At 40.1% G+C, this 17,548-nt stretch overlaps 1 protein-coding gene across 1 annotated transcript in view; it reads left to right on the top strand.

Moving 5' to 3' along the window:
• The window catches only part of LOC126147644 (uncharacterized), a 95,392-nt gene extending 78,772 nt beyond the window's left edge, over positions 1 to 16,620 (top strand). Inside the window, exon 4 of the mRNA XM_049915709.1 lies at positions 13,679 to 16,620. Coding sequence (XP_049771666.1) covers positions 13,679 to 14,840 — 1,162 coding nt within the window. The 3' untranslated portion in view covers positions 14,841 to 16,620. The remainder of the gene's footprint in view (positions 1 to 13,678) is intronic.
• The last annotated feature ends 928 nt before the right edge of the window (positions 16,621 to 17,548 follow it).

Genomic DNA, 17,548 nt, shown 5'->3' on the forward strand with positions numbered 1-17,548 from the left:
GTGTTCTCCACCACCCACAACAGGAGTATATAAAATCCCATGTATGGTGTACAAAGGCTCAAGAAACACAAGGGCAATTATCATTTGGCCAACAGGGACAAAATCAGCAGTAGTAGATCACACCCTGAGACTAGGGAGTAATGAAATTGGTTCATCTAACATTTAATCTTCTGTTGATGTACAACCACCAATATGATAGAATGTATAGAGTTGCCATTGATATTCAAAAACACAAGAGTGACATTAAAAAGGGAAAGGCATAAATTTTATGGATATTGAGCTATAGAGCTGAACAGGAGGGAAACTTTGAACTCTTTTTGCCAAATGAAGTTCAGGGCATACATCAATGTGATTCATTGGACTCTAGCAATATTTGGATTATGTCATGTCATAATATCCATTGCTTGGTTATGACTAATAGTTCAGCTTTTTCAGCAGGCTAAGTGGGTAAATTATAGATTTTATTGCGTTGATAAAGTATGTAATATTTGCGAATGAATCAATCAGCTGTCTCCATAGTCCCTCAGGATGTCTTCAACAGCAGGAGATTAAACTTCTGGCATTACTGTGTATTAATAAGAGCAATAAAGAGACAGTGAACAGATATGCATATTCATTTACCTTCAATTAGAACTACACCTTACAAAAAGCATACACTTTCTTGAATATGTGACACCCTTGTTGCATTTCACAGTCATTTAGCTGGAGAGCTGTGCAGTTTTCAGCTATGTTGAGTATTTCATTCATTAATACTCATTCTTCTGTTGTGGTATTATTAAGTATGTACATTTGATGGATTTTTTACTTGTTCCATGCGTAATTGTGTATGTTACACAACTATGATAATGTGGTATCACTGATGACCTATTTTGTGCCTTTTGAGGAAAGTTGGTTAGTGTGTAATTAATAAATGTATTTTATAGTATTTGCAGAAACTATCACAGACAAGTAGTGATCAGGCATTGGAGGCATTTGAACACTTGTACATAGCGGGTGTAATGATGTGTGGTATGTGAGTGAGGATAGATCAGAGAATAGAAGAGACACTGAGCAGTGAACAGACTGGTAGAAAGGATGATCTACTGATTAGCTTATACAACTTCTGTAAATCTAAACCCCCCCCCCCTCTCTCTCTCTCTCTCTCTCTCTCTCTCTCTCTCTCTCTCTCTCTCTCTCTCACACACACACACACACACACACACACACACACACACACACACACACACACACACACAGAGAGAGAGAGAGAGAGAGAGAGAGAGAGAGAGAGAACTACTGTCTCCCAGCTTTGATGTTATTGGAAATGATTGCAACAAACTGTATATTGGTCAGACAGGAAAGGCCATAACAGCTAGGCTGATTAATTGGGAATGACTGCAACAAACTGTATATTGAACAGACAGGCAAGGCCAAAACAAGTAGGCTGATTGAACACAAATGCAGTTGGTGATTACATAAGTCAGACACTGTTACCAAGTCCATGCAGAAGTCCTACATATAGCTGACAAAGGAAGAAAACTAAGCCTTTTAGAAGCACTTGAGATAAACAGATATTAGCTCAAAAACTCTAACTGGTTCTAAATGATAAATTGCAGCTGAGTACATATCCCCCTTTTAAGCTTGACATGATGCAATCAACCAGTCGCATACCAATACACTGACACATACTGCTACAAAAATCAAAACACAACACAATTTCCTATTCCTTACGTTGCTTATCCCGGAAACTTCAGCTATATAACTTGTAATATTTTAATATTGTGTGTTTTAACCACGTACTTTGTTTAATATTGCCCATTGTGTAAAAATATTATTTGCAATGTAAAACTTGGTTTTTGCACAACATAAGTTACTTGTCCTCATTTACGTACTTCTCAACCAATGTCACGACCTCACAAACTATGGAATCATAACCACATAACCGGTAACACTATTATGAGAAGGAAAGTTGCTACTCACCGTATAGCAGAGATGCTGAGTTGCAGTAACACTCTTAGTTTATGTATTTTGATTATTGTGTATAATACTATCCATTGCCAAAAGTTTAGTTTATAATGTTAAAAAGCATGTTTGTTGCACAACATGGATGAAGAGTGTTCAGTTTAACAGTTTCCCAGCCAATGTCAAGACCTCACAAAATTTAGCTTTGTAACTATTTAACCTGTAGTACTGTGTAGTTTAATTATATATTGCACTTATTATTGTCCATTGTGTAAAGCATAATTCAACATTAAGAGACTTACAATGTTTGATTACATAAGAACTAGTGTCCGTTTCTGTCACCAGTCAGTTGTGTCCTATCGGTGGTCTAATAAGCCAAAAGCTAGTTTGAAATAAACAAAAATCAGTAGAACAAAAGTACTGTACTTGTTATACAACCTTAAAGTACTGGAAAAACATCACACTTTTAATTTAAAGCAGTAACACTAGGAGCTTGTCAGCTTCTAATGATTTTATTGTATTTAACAGATTTCCTATCCGGTATATTCTTTATTTACATTTTACATTAATCAGTTTATAATATAAGTGACAACAAGATCATATTGTTCCTTCATCAGGCTCAGCAGCTTCTCCACATTGATGACAGTTTTGGCCAATTTAACTCAACTGTGTAAAAGTGCTTGATTCCTATAGCTACATAGTGGTTTTATTGAGGTTTATTGTGCAGAAATCTTGTAAGAAGTGCCTGTGGTTGATGTCATACAATCCAAAAATCAGTTGCTTAAGAACATAATAACATGCTAACTAGAAGCAAGTGTAACCAGAGCCACGTGTTGTGAAATTTCAACATTGTTTTGCCACTCCTTGCTCAGATTCTGTGTATTTTCTTGGTGATGCACATGCTCCCTATAAAGTAGTTCAAGAGCTATATTCACAGGCAGTTCCATTCCTGTGTAAGAGCAATCCAGAGGTTGGGAAGAGTCTTGATGGCAGCTAATAGGAATTTCCAATGCACTATAGACATGTTCTATACAATTCACACGTGCAAATGCAGTGGCCAGTCCATGCAGTGGAATCTTCAGCTACAAGGAAGTGTCTCCCATTGTAACACGTCTCTGGATAGGCACTATTGTCCTTGAAGAAGAAGACTGCAACAGCTGCCAAAAAGTCGCATATGTCATTGCAGTATCTCACCTCTGTGCTTTGTGCCATTAACAGTATTCATGCAACCACTAAAAAAAGTGTGAAACACTGTTATGTCAATCTGTTGTAAAACCTCCTCACAAAATGACACCCATCATTACCAAACTGCTCTCTTCCCATGGTGTTACTGTGATTATGCAGGCTACAACTTGTGCTCGGGACAAATACAAAATGGAACAGAGTTCATTGTGAAGAGAATATTTCCTCTTTCCTTATGCACTACTTTCTGTTGTTTATGAATTGTATGTGTATACAAAATTGTGATTAACTGCCCCCTGTATAGATGACAGTTATGTTTTGGGGGAGAATCATGACTGACGTTTACAGTGATTGATAATTTCTTTATTTGCTTCTGTCCTTAATTAGACTTAACTTTTTGACACCAGTGTAAAACTTGACCAACAGAATGAGAACCTAAACTGCTAAAGAAGCTCCATTCAAACATTATGTACCTCGATAATCTGCAAACCATTGTGAAGTGCATGGAAGAAGGTAATTCCTACTAAATGATATAATAGGGTTTCTTCACATTTGTGAAGTGCACAATTTTTCGTTTCTGAACATTTAACACATGTTGCCATTCTCTGTACCTGACTGAAATTTTATCATGCCCTGACTGGACATTTGTGCAACTTTTTTCTGATAGTACTCCATTATAGATAACAATATCATCTGCAAGAAGTCTGAGGGTACTATTAAGGGGAGGTTTACTGTCTTTGGCCCGAAAAAATCATGTTCTTTGATAATTTTTTTCTCTGGATGTGTTTTAGATATCAATGTCAAATTTGGTCAAAATGTTTATTGATATTTCCTCTACAAGCTGGAAGTTTTTGGACTGGAAATGTCAAAGAAGGCGGAAGTGCCTTCAGAATGAAATGAAATTTCGATGTAGACCTCCATGTGCAGTATGTCACAGGTCAGCCGGCTCATCTGAAATCAAAACTGAGTTGATGTTAGCGAAGTATATAAGATTCTTTAGGAGTTGTACCTCGCTTAAGTTATTTGGACCATAGGAAACAAACTGGCGGCCAATTGAGAAAAAAAAGGATTTTTATTTATTTATTTATTTAATTTTTTTTTCCATTGATTTATCGACTTCGTCGGCCAAGTAAAAATATTTATAATTGATGGGCCGGAATAAAGGTGGTACAACTCCTAGACAATTTAGTTAGCTTCATCGGAAACAAAGAATCATGCCAATCGGTTCAGTAGATTTGAAGTTACCATACCACACGATAAAAAAAAGTCATTTTGAGAAAAATGCGTTGCAGTTTTGACTACGTATAAATGCAATATTATGCAACGTACTTACGATCTGCTATTCCGGGTCCATAAACTAGTTCTTCCTATTCCTCATAGAGGGTGTTCTGCTCGATCTGGGCCATCCTGCGCTGCTCCAGAGCCGCTCATACGGCCGGTGACAAGCGGTTTTCGGGCGCTTGAATCCGGTGGTCATCCGAACGCTTGACGAACTGCATCGAATAGAGTCCCAGGGTGACGTCCATTATTGTCATGGTCTTCAGAATTGCTGAACACCCTCCGTTGAAGCTGCTCACTGCCAGGAAAATCTCAATCTCCACAGTCTTCGCATGAGAATGCACTCGTGCAATCACTTGTGGGTAACTTCCAAACACACGCATTCAAACTTTCATTTGAATTTTGTGTGTTTCCTCTCAAGCACTGGTACAATAAATTGTCCTCCGAAAGAAAAAAAAATTGGTGCGTGAAAAAGGCCGATGTCAGATAGGTGCTTTTTTTTTCCATCCATGAATAACAAACCGTTTCAGGGGTGGATTCTAAACACTTTTATGGATCCAAAAATGCAATTTAAAAAAAAATTGATTTTTTGAACCAAAAGATAGTAAACCTCCCCTTAATATCACGACATAAGATCCTACCTGAGCCGTCTTATAGAATTTTGTAAATATACTTTCTGCTGTAACTTCCTTCTTCGTTTTGCTTCAGTTTTGTTGCATATGTAAAACCTTATCATATATACTGTCTATTTTCTTTTCACTTAAGTGACATTATCAATAACATTTTATGAGGTACGTCCTATAATCTTCAAGAAATTGAATGTTCTGTTCAAACCACTAGCAGTAGTTAGTTTTTGCATTATATATCTGATTCTAAATATTCCCCCTCTCAGTTGGCCACAGACATTTTTCTTATTGTATGCGTGTTTTACTTCTTGTTGATAAATGTAAACAAGGATAGGGAGCCACTTACCTTTAATGAGAACTTAGACATACATAATAGTGTGACTGTAGATGGGGTCCATTTTTTGAGTATGTGTGAAGTTGAACTGAAAAGAAACACAGAGTAGCTGCTCAAAAGGTATTGAAAATTCTCTACTATTGTGTGAGTTTATGCAACATGCATCAGTCAGCTATACAGATAAATGGTTGCCTGTCCTCATTTTTGTTTGTTTTTCAATCCTTCTATTTGCAGTATTACAGTATTAATTATTTCTGATCTTTTTGCACCTTGTACAATTATAATTTTTGAAATGGCTGACTTGAAACAACAAAGAATCTCTATTACATTTTACGAGGTCTATTCAAACAATTCCAGAACTTTGTCCACAGAATTTTTGTACATTTAAGTTTTACTCATTTTGCATGGTCTCCATTAAAATACTCTCCTCCACAACTGATATACCTCTTCCAACACTTGTTTCCATTTCCAGAAGCAGTCTTGTTGTATGAAATGAAATGCAGTCTGCAAATTTCCTTTCATCTTGTCTGTCATCGCAAATGTTGATCCTTTCAATGGGGTTTTCTACTTTGGAAATAAAAAGAAAGGATGAGGCAGCACAGTGACATTGTTTTCTGTGCAATAGTCACGCACCAACAGGGATGAATAAGAAGGTGTGTTATCATGGTCTAAGATACATGAATTGTCTTGCACATTTCTGGCCATTTCCTTCTCACATTTTCTCACAAGTGTTGCTACATGTTCCAGTAGTACCATTGATTGACAGTATTAACAGTTTGACACTGTGGCAAGAATTCATGATGGACTAATCCTTGAAAATCAAAGAAAACTATAAGCATGGCTTTGACATTTGACCTGATCTCATGAGCTTTCCTTGGTCTTGGAGAACATTTCCTGACCTATTGGTCTCAACGTCATAGCCATAGACACATGTCTCATCACCAGTTATGATTCTCTTAAGGAACCTCTCGCACTCATTTACTTGATGCAATAGCTCTTCACAGACTGCAAGGTGAAGTCTTTCTGGCATTTACATGAGCTGTGTGACGAACGTGGTGGCAACACAATACATTCCAAGGTACTGCATTGGGATTTCATGATGTGGTACAACTGAAATGGTACTTTCTTCTGCAATCTCTTGGACAGTCAGTCTTTGATTGGCATACACAATTTTATTGACGTTCCTGGCATAAGTGTCATCAATAGATGTCAAAGGGCATCCTGAACAAGGGTCATCATTAACTTCCATGCAGCCATTTTTAAACCATGTGAACCATTCGTAACACCGAGGATGGCTTAAGTAATCATCAGTGTAGGCTTCCTGCATCATTTGGCATGTCTCTGTAAAGGTTTTCATGAGTTTCATGTAAAATTTAATGCAAACACATTGCTCCTCTAACTCTGCCATCTTATCTTGAAATTTGTAAATGTATGACACAACATTATACGCAATACAGCACAGAACAATAAATAACAGACATACAACAATGAAACTTCTGGAAGTTACACATTAAACAGATGGTATGTGTGTAGGGATGCCAACCACATTTTTCTCCAATACACCATTGGCATGAAATTATGAATGATCCAGAAATTTTTGAACAGACCTCATATTTCAGACCAAAGAAAATTGTATCTCAAGCTCACAAAATACCTGAGGACACCTAAATATTTCATTCTGACAACATTCCTTCACTTAGCTTGTTTGTTGTGAAGGATTTCACAACAAAGAGAAATGTAACTATTATCTCCCTCCCTGGAGGTCCTTCTTCATATTGCCTAGTCCATGCACTTTCTCTCTCTCACCTTGATCCGAAGACTAGTTCAAGTTTACATTCTGTTAGATACATTCAAGCAGAATCAACAGTTAATGAACACATTACTGACAGTTGACTTGCAGCACTTCTTCAAATGAAAAAATCATTATAGCTATTGTATTCAAGCACGAGGGGTTACTTCGAAGATGTAGTGTATGGTCCACAAACCTGTTTTACCCACAGTGTGACCTATGTTTCACCTTATTATAGCCTATTTTCTGGCACAATAACGTAGCTAAAATGTTGATACAAGAGGCTGGTACACTTAGAATCAAAGAATTGGTTTCCAGAATGGAGATGAATTCTTAGTTACATTCATGTTACTCATGTTGATATGACAGCACTACAAAATATTTAATTAATGTACCTACAATAATCTTAAGATGTAATTCAAACTGGGTAGTTCTGGAATAATTTAGTGAAGTCCATTGGTGGACTGCCACTCAGATGAGCAGAAGGCCATGGCAGCAATGCCCCAACAGGGCGCAAGCGTGACTGATTTGCATGACGGGTCAGCTGCTCTCTGTTGACATCCACCATAAACAACTGCTGAGAGTTGTGGCCTACCATGACACCTGGCAGCTACCCCTGCCACAGGCCAAAGGAGTAGGCCCAAACAGTTGCCATGAGAAGAAAACATGGTAGACTACACTGGTCAAGGGAACATGGCTCAACATACAACAAATCCGAGACTCCCTGCCCCTGAAAATGTTCCACCAGACTGCACTCATTGACCAGTGTTGCCTTGTACATAGCCAGAAAACTGGACAATGCACCTTCGTGGGAAGAGGCAGAACAGACTTTTTCATGTGTATCTCAAATGTATTCCCTTACTGCTCCACATGTGATTTAGAGGCCAGGTGAAACATGGCAGCAGTCAGATTCTGGATAATGTTGCAAACACATAATTCTTCCAACACCTGACACAAATTTATCACTGTTATTGAATGAAAGAGTCCTGAGGGGTCCCTTGACACCAAAAATAACCAACAACATGCAAATAGTGGGAGTCATTGATGTGGAGAACAGCTTATCTACATACAGGAAATTGGACAATGCATCAATCACCAACAATCACATACCGCCCAAAAATAGATCCGCAAAATTGACATGCACCCTGCCCCAAGGGTGCTCTGGAACCAGCCAAGAAGAAAACTGGCACACCAGTACCTAGTTCTGTGCACAAGTCCCAAAAGGCCACACCAGATGTTCCATGTCATGATGGATTATCAGCCAGTGGGTGTGATGGCGTGCCAGTGCATTCATACAAGTAATACCCCTGCACAACTAGAGTATGTAAGGACACAGAGCTGAGAGCCCCCTGGACAATGTTGATTGAATCATACAAGAGGGAAAAAAGTATGGCATGCCATATCTGCCCCCCAAAGAGATGCGCTCCAGCCAACCCACATCGACAGCTGAAATGATTTTCCAGAAAAGCAGGTCAGCAGCCATAGTGATAATGACCTCTCATACTGTCAACGGAAAATCCGACAGTTTGCTGCAAGGTATCACCCACCGTGAACGTGAGAGCCCCCTGATGATCAAACTGCAAATCAGGACCTACTGATAGCCACACAAATGCGTCAACACTGGCATGTTTGGTGATGGAGCACTAGCAAATATCATCGCACTAGTTGCTGAGAAAGAGGGTCCACATCTGCAGTTATCTGGGAGCTTGGATTAAGGACCAGATAAGGAAAACAATGGCTTGTAGATGGTGACAAGAAGGAACCCCACCCTGTACAAGAAAACATGACATTTTTTTTAACTCCAAATATAATAGCAAAGTGCCTCCTTTTCCCCATGTGAATAATTATGCTGCACAGCGGACATCTTTGATGCCTAAGCATTGGGTTGTTTGGTGCAATTCAAGTTTCAATAGGACAGAACCACACCATGTCGTACTGGGAGGTTTCACAGGCTGAATTAAAGGTTTGCATGGTATAAAAGAAGCCAGACAGGGAGCAGAGCACTAACATTGTTTAAGAGGTTGAAGCTCATTGACATTCCACAGACCAGACAAATTTAAAGTCCTTTTTATAAAGAGGATGACAAATGTGTGCAGCCCAGGGAATTAAATGAACATAATATGAAATCTAACCCAAAAACACTGGAGCCCCTTCGAGTTCTTGGGTGCCAGCAGGTTGACGGTAGCTTTGATCTGTTCATCCATAGAGGTGATCCCATCTTTGTTAAGCACATATGCCAAAAACGCACTTTTGGGGAGAAAAAAACTGCACATTTCCAGCTGGTAATGAAGGCCATTCTCCAGGAAACATTTAAGGATGGACTTAAGTTTCCATAAATGCTCCTCCTGTGTAGGGCCCATTACCCAGATGTTATCAAGGTAATTGATGGAACAGGGAATCTCCTGAATCAACTGCTCCAGATACCATTGACAAATTCCTGGTGCATACAAGATCCTAAAAGGCTAGCAGTTAAATTGGTAGAGCCCAAAGGAGGTGTCGAGGACCATGAAAGTCTGAGAAACTGCGTCCAAGGCCAGCTGCACATAGACATGTCTTAAGTTGATGCATGAAAAATACTAACCTCCCCCAACAACTTCATCAACAACTCCACCAGCCATGGAATTGGATATGAATCTGCAGCACATTGCACATTGACTGTATGTTTAAAGTCGCCACAAAGGCATCCTGTGCATTTGGGCTTCTGAATCACCACCAGTTGGGTGGCCCATTGATTCAACAAAGTAGCAATGATCTCTTGATCCTGCTAACACTGCAACTTGGCCTTTACTTTGCCACTCATGGAAAAGGGAATGAGACAGAAGGGGCAAAATTTAGGTACTGCCAACAACTTAAGGAAAAGTGCCTCGAAATTTTCTGCCCAACCCAAGGCATTTTTAAACGGCAAGCCGCATGACCGTATTAAGCACCCCGAATCACGAAAAGGAATGGGTTGAGACAGTAAATGCATTTTGCCAACTATTGGGAAGCCAAAAACAGAAAAATCATCAAGCCCAAAAGTATTTTGCACCAATAGTGAATTGTCCACTAACTATGTAAATTGCCATTCCACATTCTTATAACACATGGAGATGGAAAAGTGCTCCCCCACAAAGGAATGCACTGTTTACTGTAGAATGTAATGTAATGTGACATAGTGGCCACTGTTACACCGGGCACCCCAGGAACCTGTATGTACCTAAATAAGTGAGGCTGATCATCCCTTGGCTGCTTGAAATTCGACTGGTCACCCATCCACAACCAGTGTCAGCAAAATACACTAAAACGACACGTGTAAGACATTGAAGACAGCCTCAGCATCCTGCAAACACACAAGAGTGTCCGACGCCTGACTCATGGCTCACCAGCTGTCACAACAGCTGCCAAATGGTCTGTCTGATGGCCTACCCCACACCTGGCTTCCACGTGTCCGCAGTCTTGTTAAATGTGTGGCAAGTGCCAGTCAGGGCACAATCATCGGCAAAGACTGCCAGTGCTGCAATGCCATTGCACTGGACTCAACAACACACGGTGACTCGGCAGGAGGCGAGGCCAGCTGGGATACCCTGTGGAGCACTAGGAGTCTTGGAGCTGTTTATAATGCATACCTAATTGAGGAACCTAACATTTATCAGAAAAGACATCCATTGCCAGTGCCGTCAGCTCATGCAATTCCGTAACCTGGGCAACATTGGCTAAAGAAGGGCTGGACAAGGTCAGTACCCTAGTCTGAACTTGAGGATCATGTATTGACTGGACAACCACATTCCGAATTAGCTAGTCTACGTAAGAGGTAGCACATTTGGGACACTCAAAACAACATTTGCACAAGAAGCCCTGAAGATCAGTGATTCAGGCCACGTATGACTGCCCGCGATGATACTGGAGCTGGTTAAACTGCAACTGTGCCGCCGCCACACATGTATGGTGCCTTAAATACTGTATCAGCAGAGCTTGTCAAAGGGGAGTTTCTTGGGCTCAGTGAAGAGCTTCAAGTATTGGATACTGCTTGACAACTACAAGACAGTCTTATCCCCTGGATCAATGAGACCCTTACCTAGGAGTGCAACAAGAACTGGCCCAGGGATTTGTCTCACTTCTCCATAGACTCATCAGAACTTGCAAAAGGCTTCAGGGGCGGGGAAGAAAACAGCACAACTGGTGCCTATCCCACCACTAGTGGGACAAGGGGACAAAGGAAATCCACATTCTGGTTCACCAGTGCCTACATCTGCTCTTCCTGCTGTTCCTTGTATAGACACAATTGTTCCAGCCAGTATTACTGAAATGCTAGGTCCATGCTAGTCTAAAATGAACACTATGTAAAGGGGGAGAAAAAAAATAGGGGCATCATGTGCATAAGAATGTCCTTTGTCCCCACAGGAATGATAACACTGTTACACTACACTGTCAGTGTGGTTACTTCATTGGCTGACAGTGGCTTGGTAATAACTGGGGAACAGAACTCGAACCGAGCGTGGTGGTACAGTGGTTTGTACACTGGACTCACATTTGGGAGGATGACGGTTCAAACCCGTCTCCGGCCATCCTGATTTACGTTTTCCGTCATTTCTCTAAATCGTTTCAGGCAAATGCCAGGATGGTTCCTTTGAAAGGTCACAGCCGATTTCCTTCCATAATCTGAGCTTGTGCTCTGTCTCTAATGACCTCATTGTCTTCGGGACATTAAACACTAATCTCCTCCTCCTCCTCCTCCACAGAAACCCATGAGAAGAAATGAAACTCGTGGTGTGGATCAGTCTATGGAAAGTAGAAGGTCTGAAACCATGTAGATACCTGCATAGAGAGAAACTCAGGACGTGGCTGGTGCGACAGTTGACAGCTGAGTACTCGGTAACAACTTTCATCATGAAGTGGAAGAAGAGGTGGTGGTTGAACTTACTGTCAGTATAAGCTGTGGCTCACTCTGCGTACTGCCACCTGTAAGTAAAAACGTCTGTCAACAGGTCTGGCCATAATACGCATCATGTGTGTCCTTCATGGCAGGTTTCCGCACTATTCCACTGCACTATCCACACCAGCTTGTCTGCCTCCATCACTGTGTTTGCTTCCGGGATTACTAAATTGAACACTGACAATATTACGAAAAGAGCAGTTTGCTACTCACCATATAGAGGAGATATTGAGTTGCAGACAGGCATTGCAGAAAGACTGCTAAACATGTGAGTTTTTGTCCAAAAGGCCTCCTAGACAACACACACAAGCACAACTCATATACAAATTACCGCTGTCTCTGGCCACTGAGTCCAGACTGCGGGCAGCTGTGCATCTCACATGTGTAACAGTCTTTTTGTTGTGTCAGTCTGCGACTCTACATCTCCTCTATATGGTGAGTAGCAATTCATCCTTTTTATAATATTGTGATTATTCCATTGTGGATCATTGAGCAATGATTAATTTAGGCTGTCTGGAAAGCGAAGAAAATTATATATAACATAACATTACATAGCTTTTCCAACAAAGGTCTTTCTTTGTAACCTACTACAGATACTAATTACAATTTTTTTCACTTAAAAATGAAACTTCATGCTCATATTACAGTGACATTTTGTTGTGATGTACTGTTGCTAATATCTATCTACATTTAGATCGATACTCCGCAATCCATATTATGGCGAGATGCGGAGGGTAGCCCGTACCACTACTAGTCATTTCCTTTCCTGTTCCACTCGCAAATAGAATGAGGGAAAAACTACTGTTTGTATGCCTCTGTAGGAACCATAATTTTTTGTACATTATCTTCGTCCTTACATGTTGGAGGCAACAGAATCATCCTGCAGTCAGATTCAAATGCTAGTTCTCTAAATTTTTTCATTAGTGTTACCAAAAAAGAACGTCACCTTCCCTCAAGGGATACCCATGTGTGTTCCTGAAGCATTTCCCTAACACTTGTTTGTTGTTTGAACCTACCAGAAACAAATCTAACAGTCCGTCTTTGAATTGCTTCAGTGTCTTCCTTTAGTCTGACCTGGTATAGATCCCAAACACTCGAGCTGTACTCAAGAATATGTGGCACTAGTGTTCTGTATGTGGTGTCCTTTACAGGTGAACCACACTTTGCTATAATTCTCCCTGTAAACCAAAGTCAACCATTTGACTTTCCTACAACAATCCTCATATGCTCGTTCCATTTTGTATTGCTTTGCAATGTTACATACAGATATTTTAACAATGTGAATGTGTCAAGGGAGACACTACCAATGCTGTAACCCAACATTATGGGTTTGTTTTTCCTGCTCATCTGCATTAAACTGAGAGTTTTGGTACTATTATTTGTCTTGGACTGATTTCAGACTATAAGATGTAATGAGTTCTTAGTTAAGGTAATTTTAGCATGAAAAATATGAATAGAACTATGTTGCCTACGTGCTTCCCTGATAGCTTGCTGAAATAAACATTCTTTTGCTGTATGAAGATTAGGGAAATACCTGTTTCTCACATTAGAGTATTGTGAATGTGTGGTTTTTAATTTTGATAAGCAGTTCATAACATTTTGCTTTTCTTCCACAGCAACCCTGGAGCACGAATGTTGATTGTCAAGGGAGACAAAACTCTCAAGAAATGCGACCTGATTGACCAAGGTGTTCGAAAGGTGTCCGATAGAATTCTTGTAGACAGGTTCTATAATAAAGGGATCACTGTGTATGAGATTAACAAACAGCAACAAAGTCTTACAGAGAAAGGACGCAGTGTTCCACAGCATGATACTCATATCCAAGGTATGTCAGAACAGTCTGCTGAACAGTTTGAAGGAGAAGATGAAACAGACGATGGAGGTGATTATCCGCTCTCATTTTCAAAGGGAACGAACAGAGTAATTCTTCCTGTACTGCCCAAACAACTGAAGCAAAATATTGAAAAAATCCCAGATTTGGATGAAGTGAAACAGAGTGATACAGGGAACACTGATGATGATAGTTTGGGTGCTGAAGAAGTTCAGGCATTAGAGGTGATCAGATCTCATTTACAGAAACATGCAAATGATTCCTTGTATTTAACTAGTTTGAATCAAAGTAATGACACAAGTGCTAATTCATCAAGAAAAATGCGACATGCCAAAAGTAGAGCTCGAAATATCAGACGCAAAGAAGTGAGTGTTTCTGGTGATGAAGGACAGTACCAAAGACAGCGGAGGGATGTCCATGCGTTGGATGGAGGTATGGCTCATGGTGGCACTGCTGCTAATTACACAGAACCAGAAGATGATGTGGAGTCATCAGAGTCAAGCTTTGAAAATGAACTGCTGCGTTGTTACGGGAAACACACTGTATTTGAGCATGACCTTGTACCGTCTCAGAATTGTACAAAAGGTGCCAGTAATATGACATATACAACAATCGTAGACTATAAGGTACAAGAAGATGGCTACTACCATTACATATTTTATAGTGATAATGATTTTGTTGATAATACTATTAATGCAGTATTTGAAATGTTTAAACCTAGATTCAAGTACACTAATTACACTCATGCTTGTATAAATCAAACTGAATGCAACTTTGATTTATCCTTTTGGTCAAATGAAGTGGTAATACTGGAAATGCCTCATTACAGTGCCATTGAGACTGAACGAAAATTGCATTTGATTTCCAGCTGTTACCCTCGAATGGCAGTGTATATAGTATTTCCAATTTCTGTCTTGTTCTTGATATTAGGTTGCGCTTTCCTGTGAATGGATATGTGGCCTATCTTGTACACTATAATAATGTCCTTGGACAACAGACTAGAAATTGGTCTGGAGTGCTGTCATTATGCAACTCACTTTCATGTAACATAGTATGGATTTAATAAGAGCTTAAGTTGTGATTCTTAGGTTTTGCGATCTGCTTATAAGTTTTTCATTATTTTACTGCATACTTGGATATCTAAGTTAACAGAAATTAGAAGCTCAGGTGAAAGTAGTTGCAGCAGATTTTCACATTACGGACAAAGTCCCAAAACAGCAATTAAAGCATAGAAAGGCGAACCAACTATAAATTATGGACATCCAGTTATAAAAGGGAAACAAAAGTAAAGAATAACAGTTGAAATCACTATGAGCATCAGCTTTCCCCACCTCCTTTCTCTCTCTCTCTCTCTCTCTCTCTCTCTCTCTCTCTCTCTCTCTCTCTCTCGCTCACTCGCAGTATGCCAAAGTGCTTGTTCCTCAGTCTTTTAGTGTATTGAGCCTTGTAAGTGATGGGTTGGTAGGCTGGCCCACCAGTTCTACAATTTGAGGCCTCTGATCTGGTGTATTGTGTTTAGCAGACCATAAGGGCCTGACTGATTCGTGCTTATGTAGGTTATTTGAATAGAATGTCAATACAAACTTCTGTTCTCAGCCACCTGCCCTCTAAACCTGCAACGGTGGTGAAGTAATAATATACTGCTCTGATATTTGGAAAGAATTGGGCCTGAGTCCTAAAGTGAGCGTCTTAGCTGTACCAAGCAAGATGGCCCTTTCGTCAGCTTTCTGGACTCGCATTCAGGAGGACAGTGGTTCTCATCTGTGTCCAACCATCCAGATTTAGGTTTTCCGTATTTTCCCAAAATGCTCCAGGTAAATTCCACCATGGTTCACTTGAAAGGGCATGGCTGATTTCCTTCTCCATCCTTGAAACATTTCGAGCAGGTGCTCTGTCTCTAATGGTGTCAACTGGATGTTAAACGCAAATCTTCCTTCCTTCCTTCATCCTAGTTCTAGCTGTTACAATTTGCCTCATTCTACCAAAATAAATGTCAGAATTTCTTAAACTAAACCACAGCTAACTATGTCTCTCATTTCTGTCAAAACTGGACGAGTGTTTGCCGGCCATTGTGGCTGAGCAGTTCTAGGTGCTTCTGTCTGGAACCGCACGACCGCTACGGCTGCAGGTTCAAATCCTGCCTCGGGCGTGGATGTGTGTGATGTCCTTAGGTTAGTTAGGTTTAAGTAGTTCTAAGTTCTAGGGGACTGATAACCTCAGATGTTAAGTCCCATAGTGCTCAGAGCCATTTGAACCATTTTTTGGACTAATATCATCATTTTAAAAAATATGCAAAAATGAATTGTAAGTCTCATCATGTACAAGAATATGACTAGCTATGAAAAAGTATAAGCTCTTTCATTTGCATCTCACATCGCATTTCCTTCCCACTGCCCATCACTTGTAACTACTATCATCTATTATTGGGTAGTAAAAATAAGCACTTGGATAGCTTGTCAACACAATGCTGTTCATTAAACGTTTCAAAACTATTTTGCTACACTCACTGTATCTCATCACCTTTCAAAACAAGTCATAAACCATTTTTTTCTAAATGTCTTTTGGCAGATAAACTTGATCATCACATTCATGAAGGATCTTTTCATCTACAGAATATTACCATTCTATCAGCTGAAACTTCAGTTGCGAAACAAGGCAGATTCACATGGGACAAGTTCATATCTGTAGGTGGACCACATGTGTTTCCATTGTCAGCATGGTGCTAAACTTTACTCACATTCATCATGAGGTGCCCAACTCACAGGTGAATTCATCGAATTGCTTTTAACACCTCCATGACTTGATGCAAGATTGTTTTGCATTCCACTCTCCAGTTGGTGTATTTTAAAAAAGGGTTGTCTTGAAAAATAGGAATATGACACAGTTCAACAGTTGCTTCACAGAAGAGATAATAGCTACAATTCCTGTCATGAAAGACAGTGATTTTTTTATTGATATCAGTACACCCATCATTTTCAAATGCCCACTTCATGTTGTGCAACTTTGTTGAAACATAATCGTAATAAAGTTATGTTCCTGAGCCTGTAACAATGCTATTTATGAGAGACTTTTAAAAAGTAAGTTACACATTATTATAGGAGGGAAATAACTTTTACTGATTGCTGCACCACAGTTTACATGTACATGACCTAATTTTTCAGCATAGTCACCAAGGCTGTGTAAACAACAGTCAGTATGCTTTATCAGTTTCCAATTCCTCAACTGTAAAAATCATCTCCTTGTTCATGGAACTGTTCAAGAACTGCGGTGAGAACATCTTTGTTATTGGAAAATCTCTTCCCCCCCCCCCCCTTTTCACCCACACCATCCCTACGCCCGCACCCCTATCCCTACCCCCACCCCCGCTCTACCCCTATCCCTACCGCCACCCCCACCCCTACCCCTACCCCTATCCCTACCTCCACCCCCACCCCCACCCCTACCCCTACACCTATCCCTACCCCTTACCCCTCAAATGTTCTCTCATCTTGCCAAAAAATATTGCTTGGACATTGTCATCTGTGGTTGATGTCAGTTGCTTTCCTTCCTGATCAGCATTGCCCACATCTGTGTGTCCTTGGTCAAAATGTTGACTCAGTTTCACTGTACGTAGATGTGACATTGCATTTGACCCTTATGCTGCCAGAATTTGACT

The sequence above is a fragment of the Schistocerca cancellata genome, chromosome 2 (genome assembly GCF_023864275.1).
Source record: "Schistocerca cancellata isolate TAMUIC-IGC-003103 chromosome 2, iqSchCanc2.1, whole genome shotgun sequence".
Lineage (NCBI taxonomy): Eukaryota > Metazoa > Arthropoda > Insecta > Orthoptera > Acrididae > Schistocerca > Schistocerca cancellata.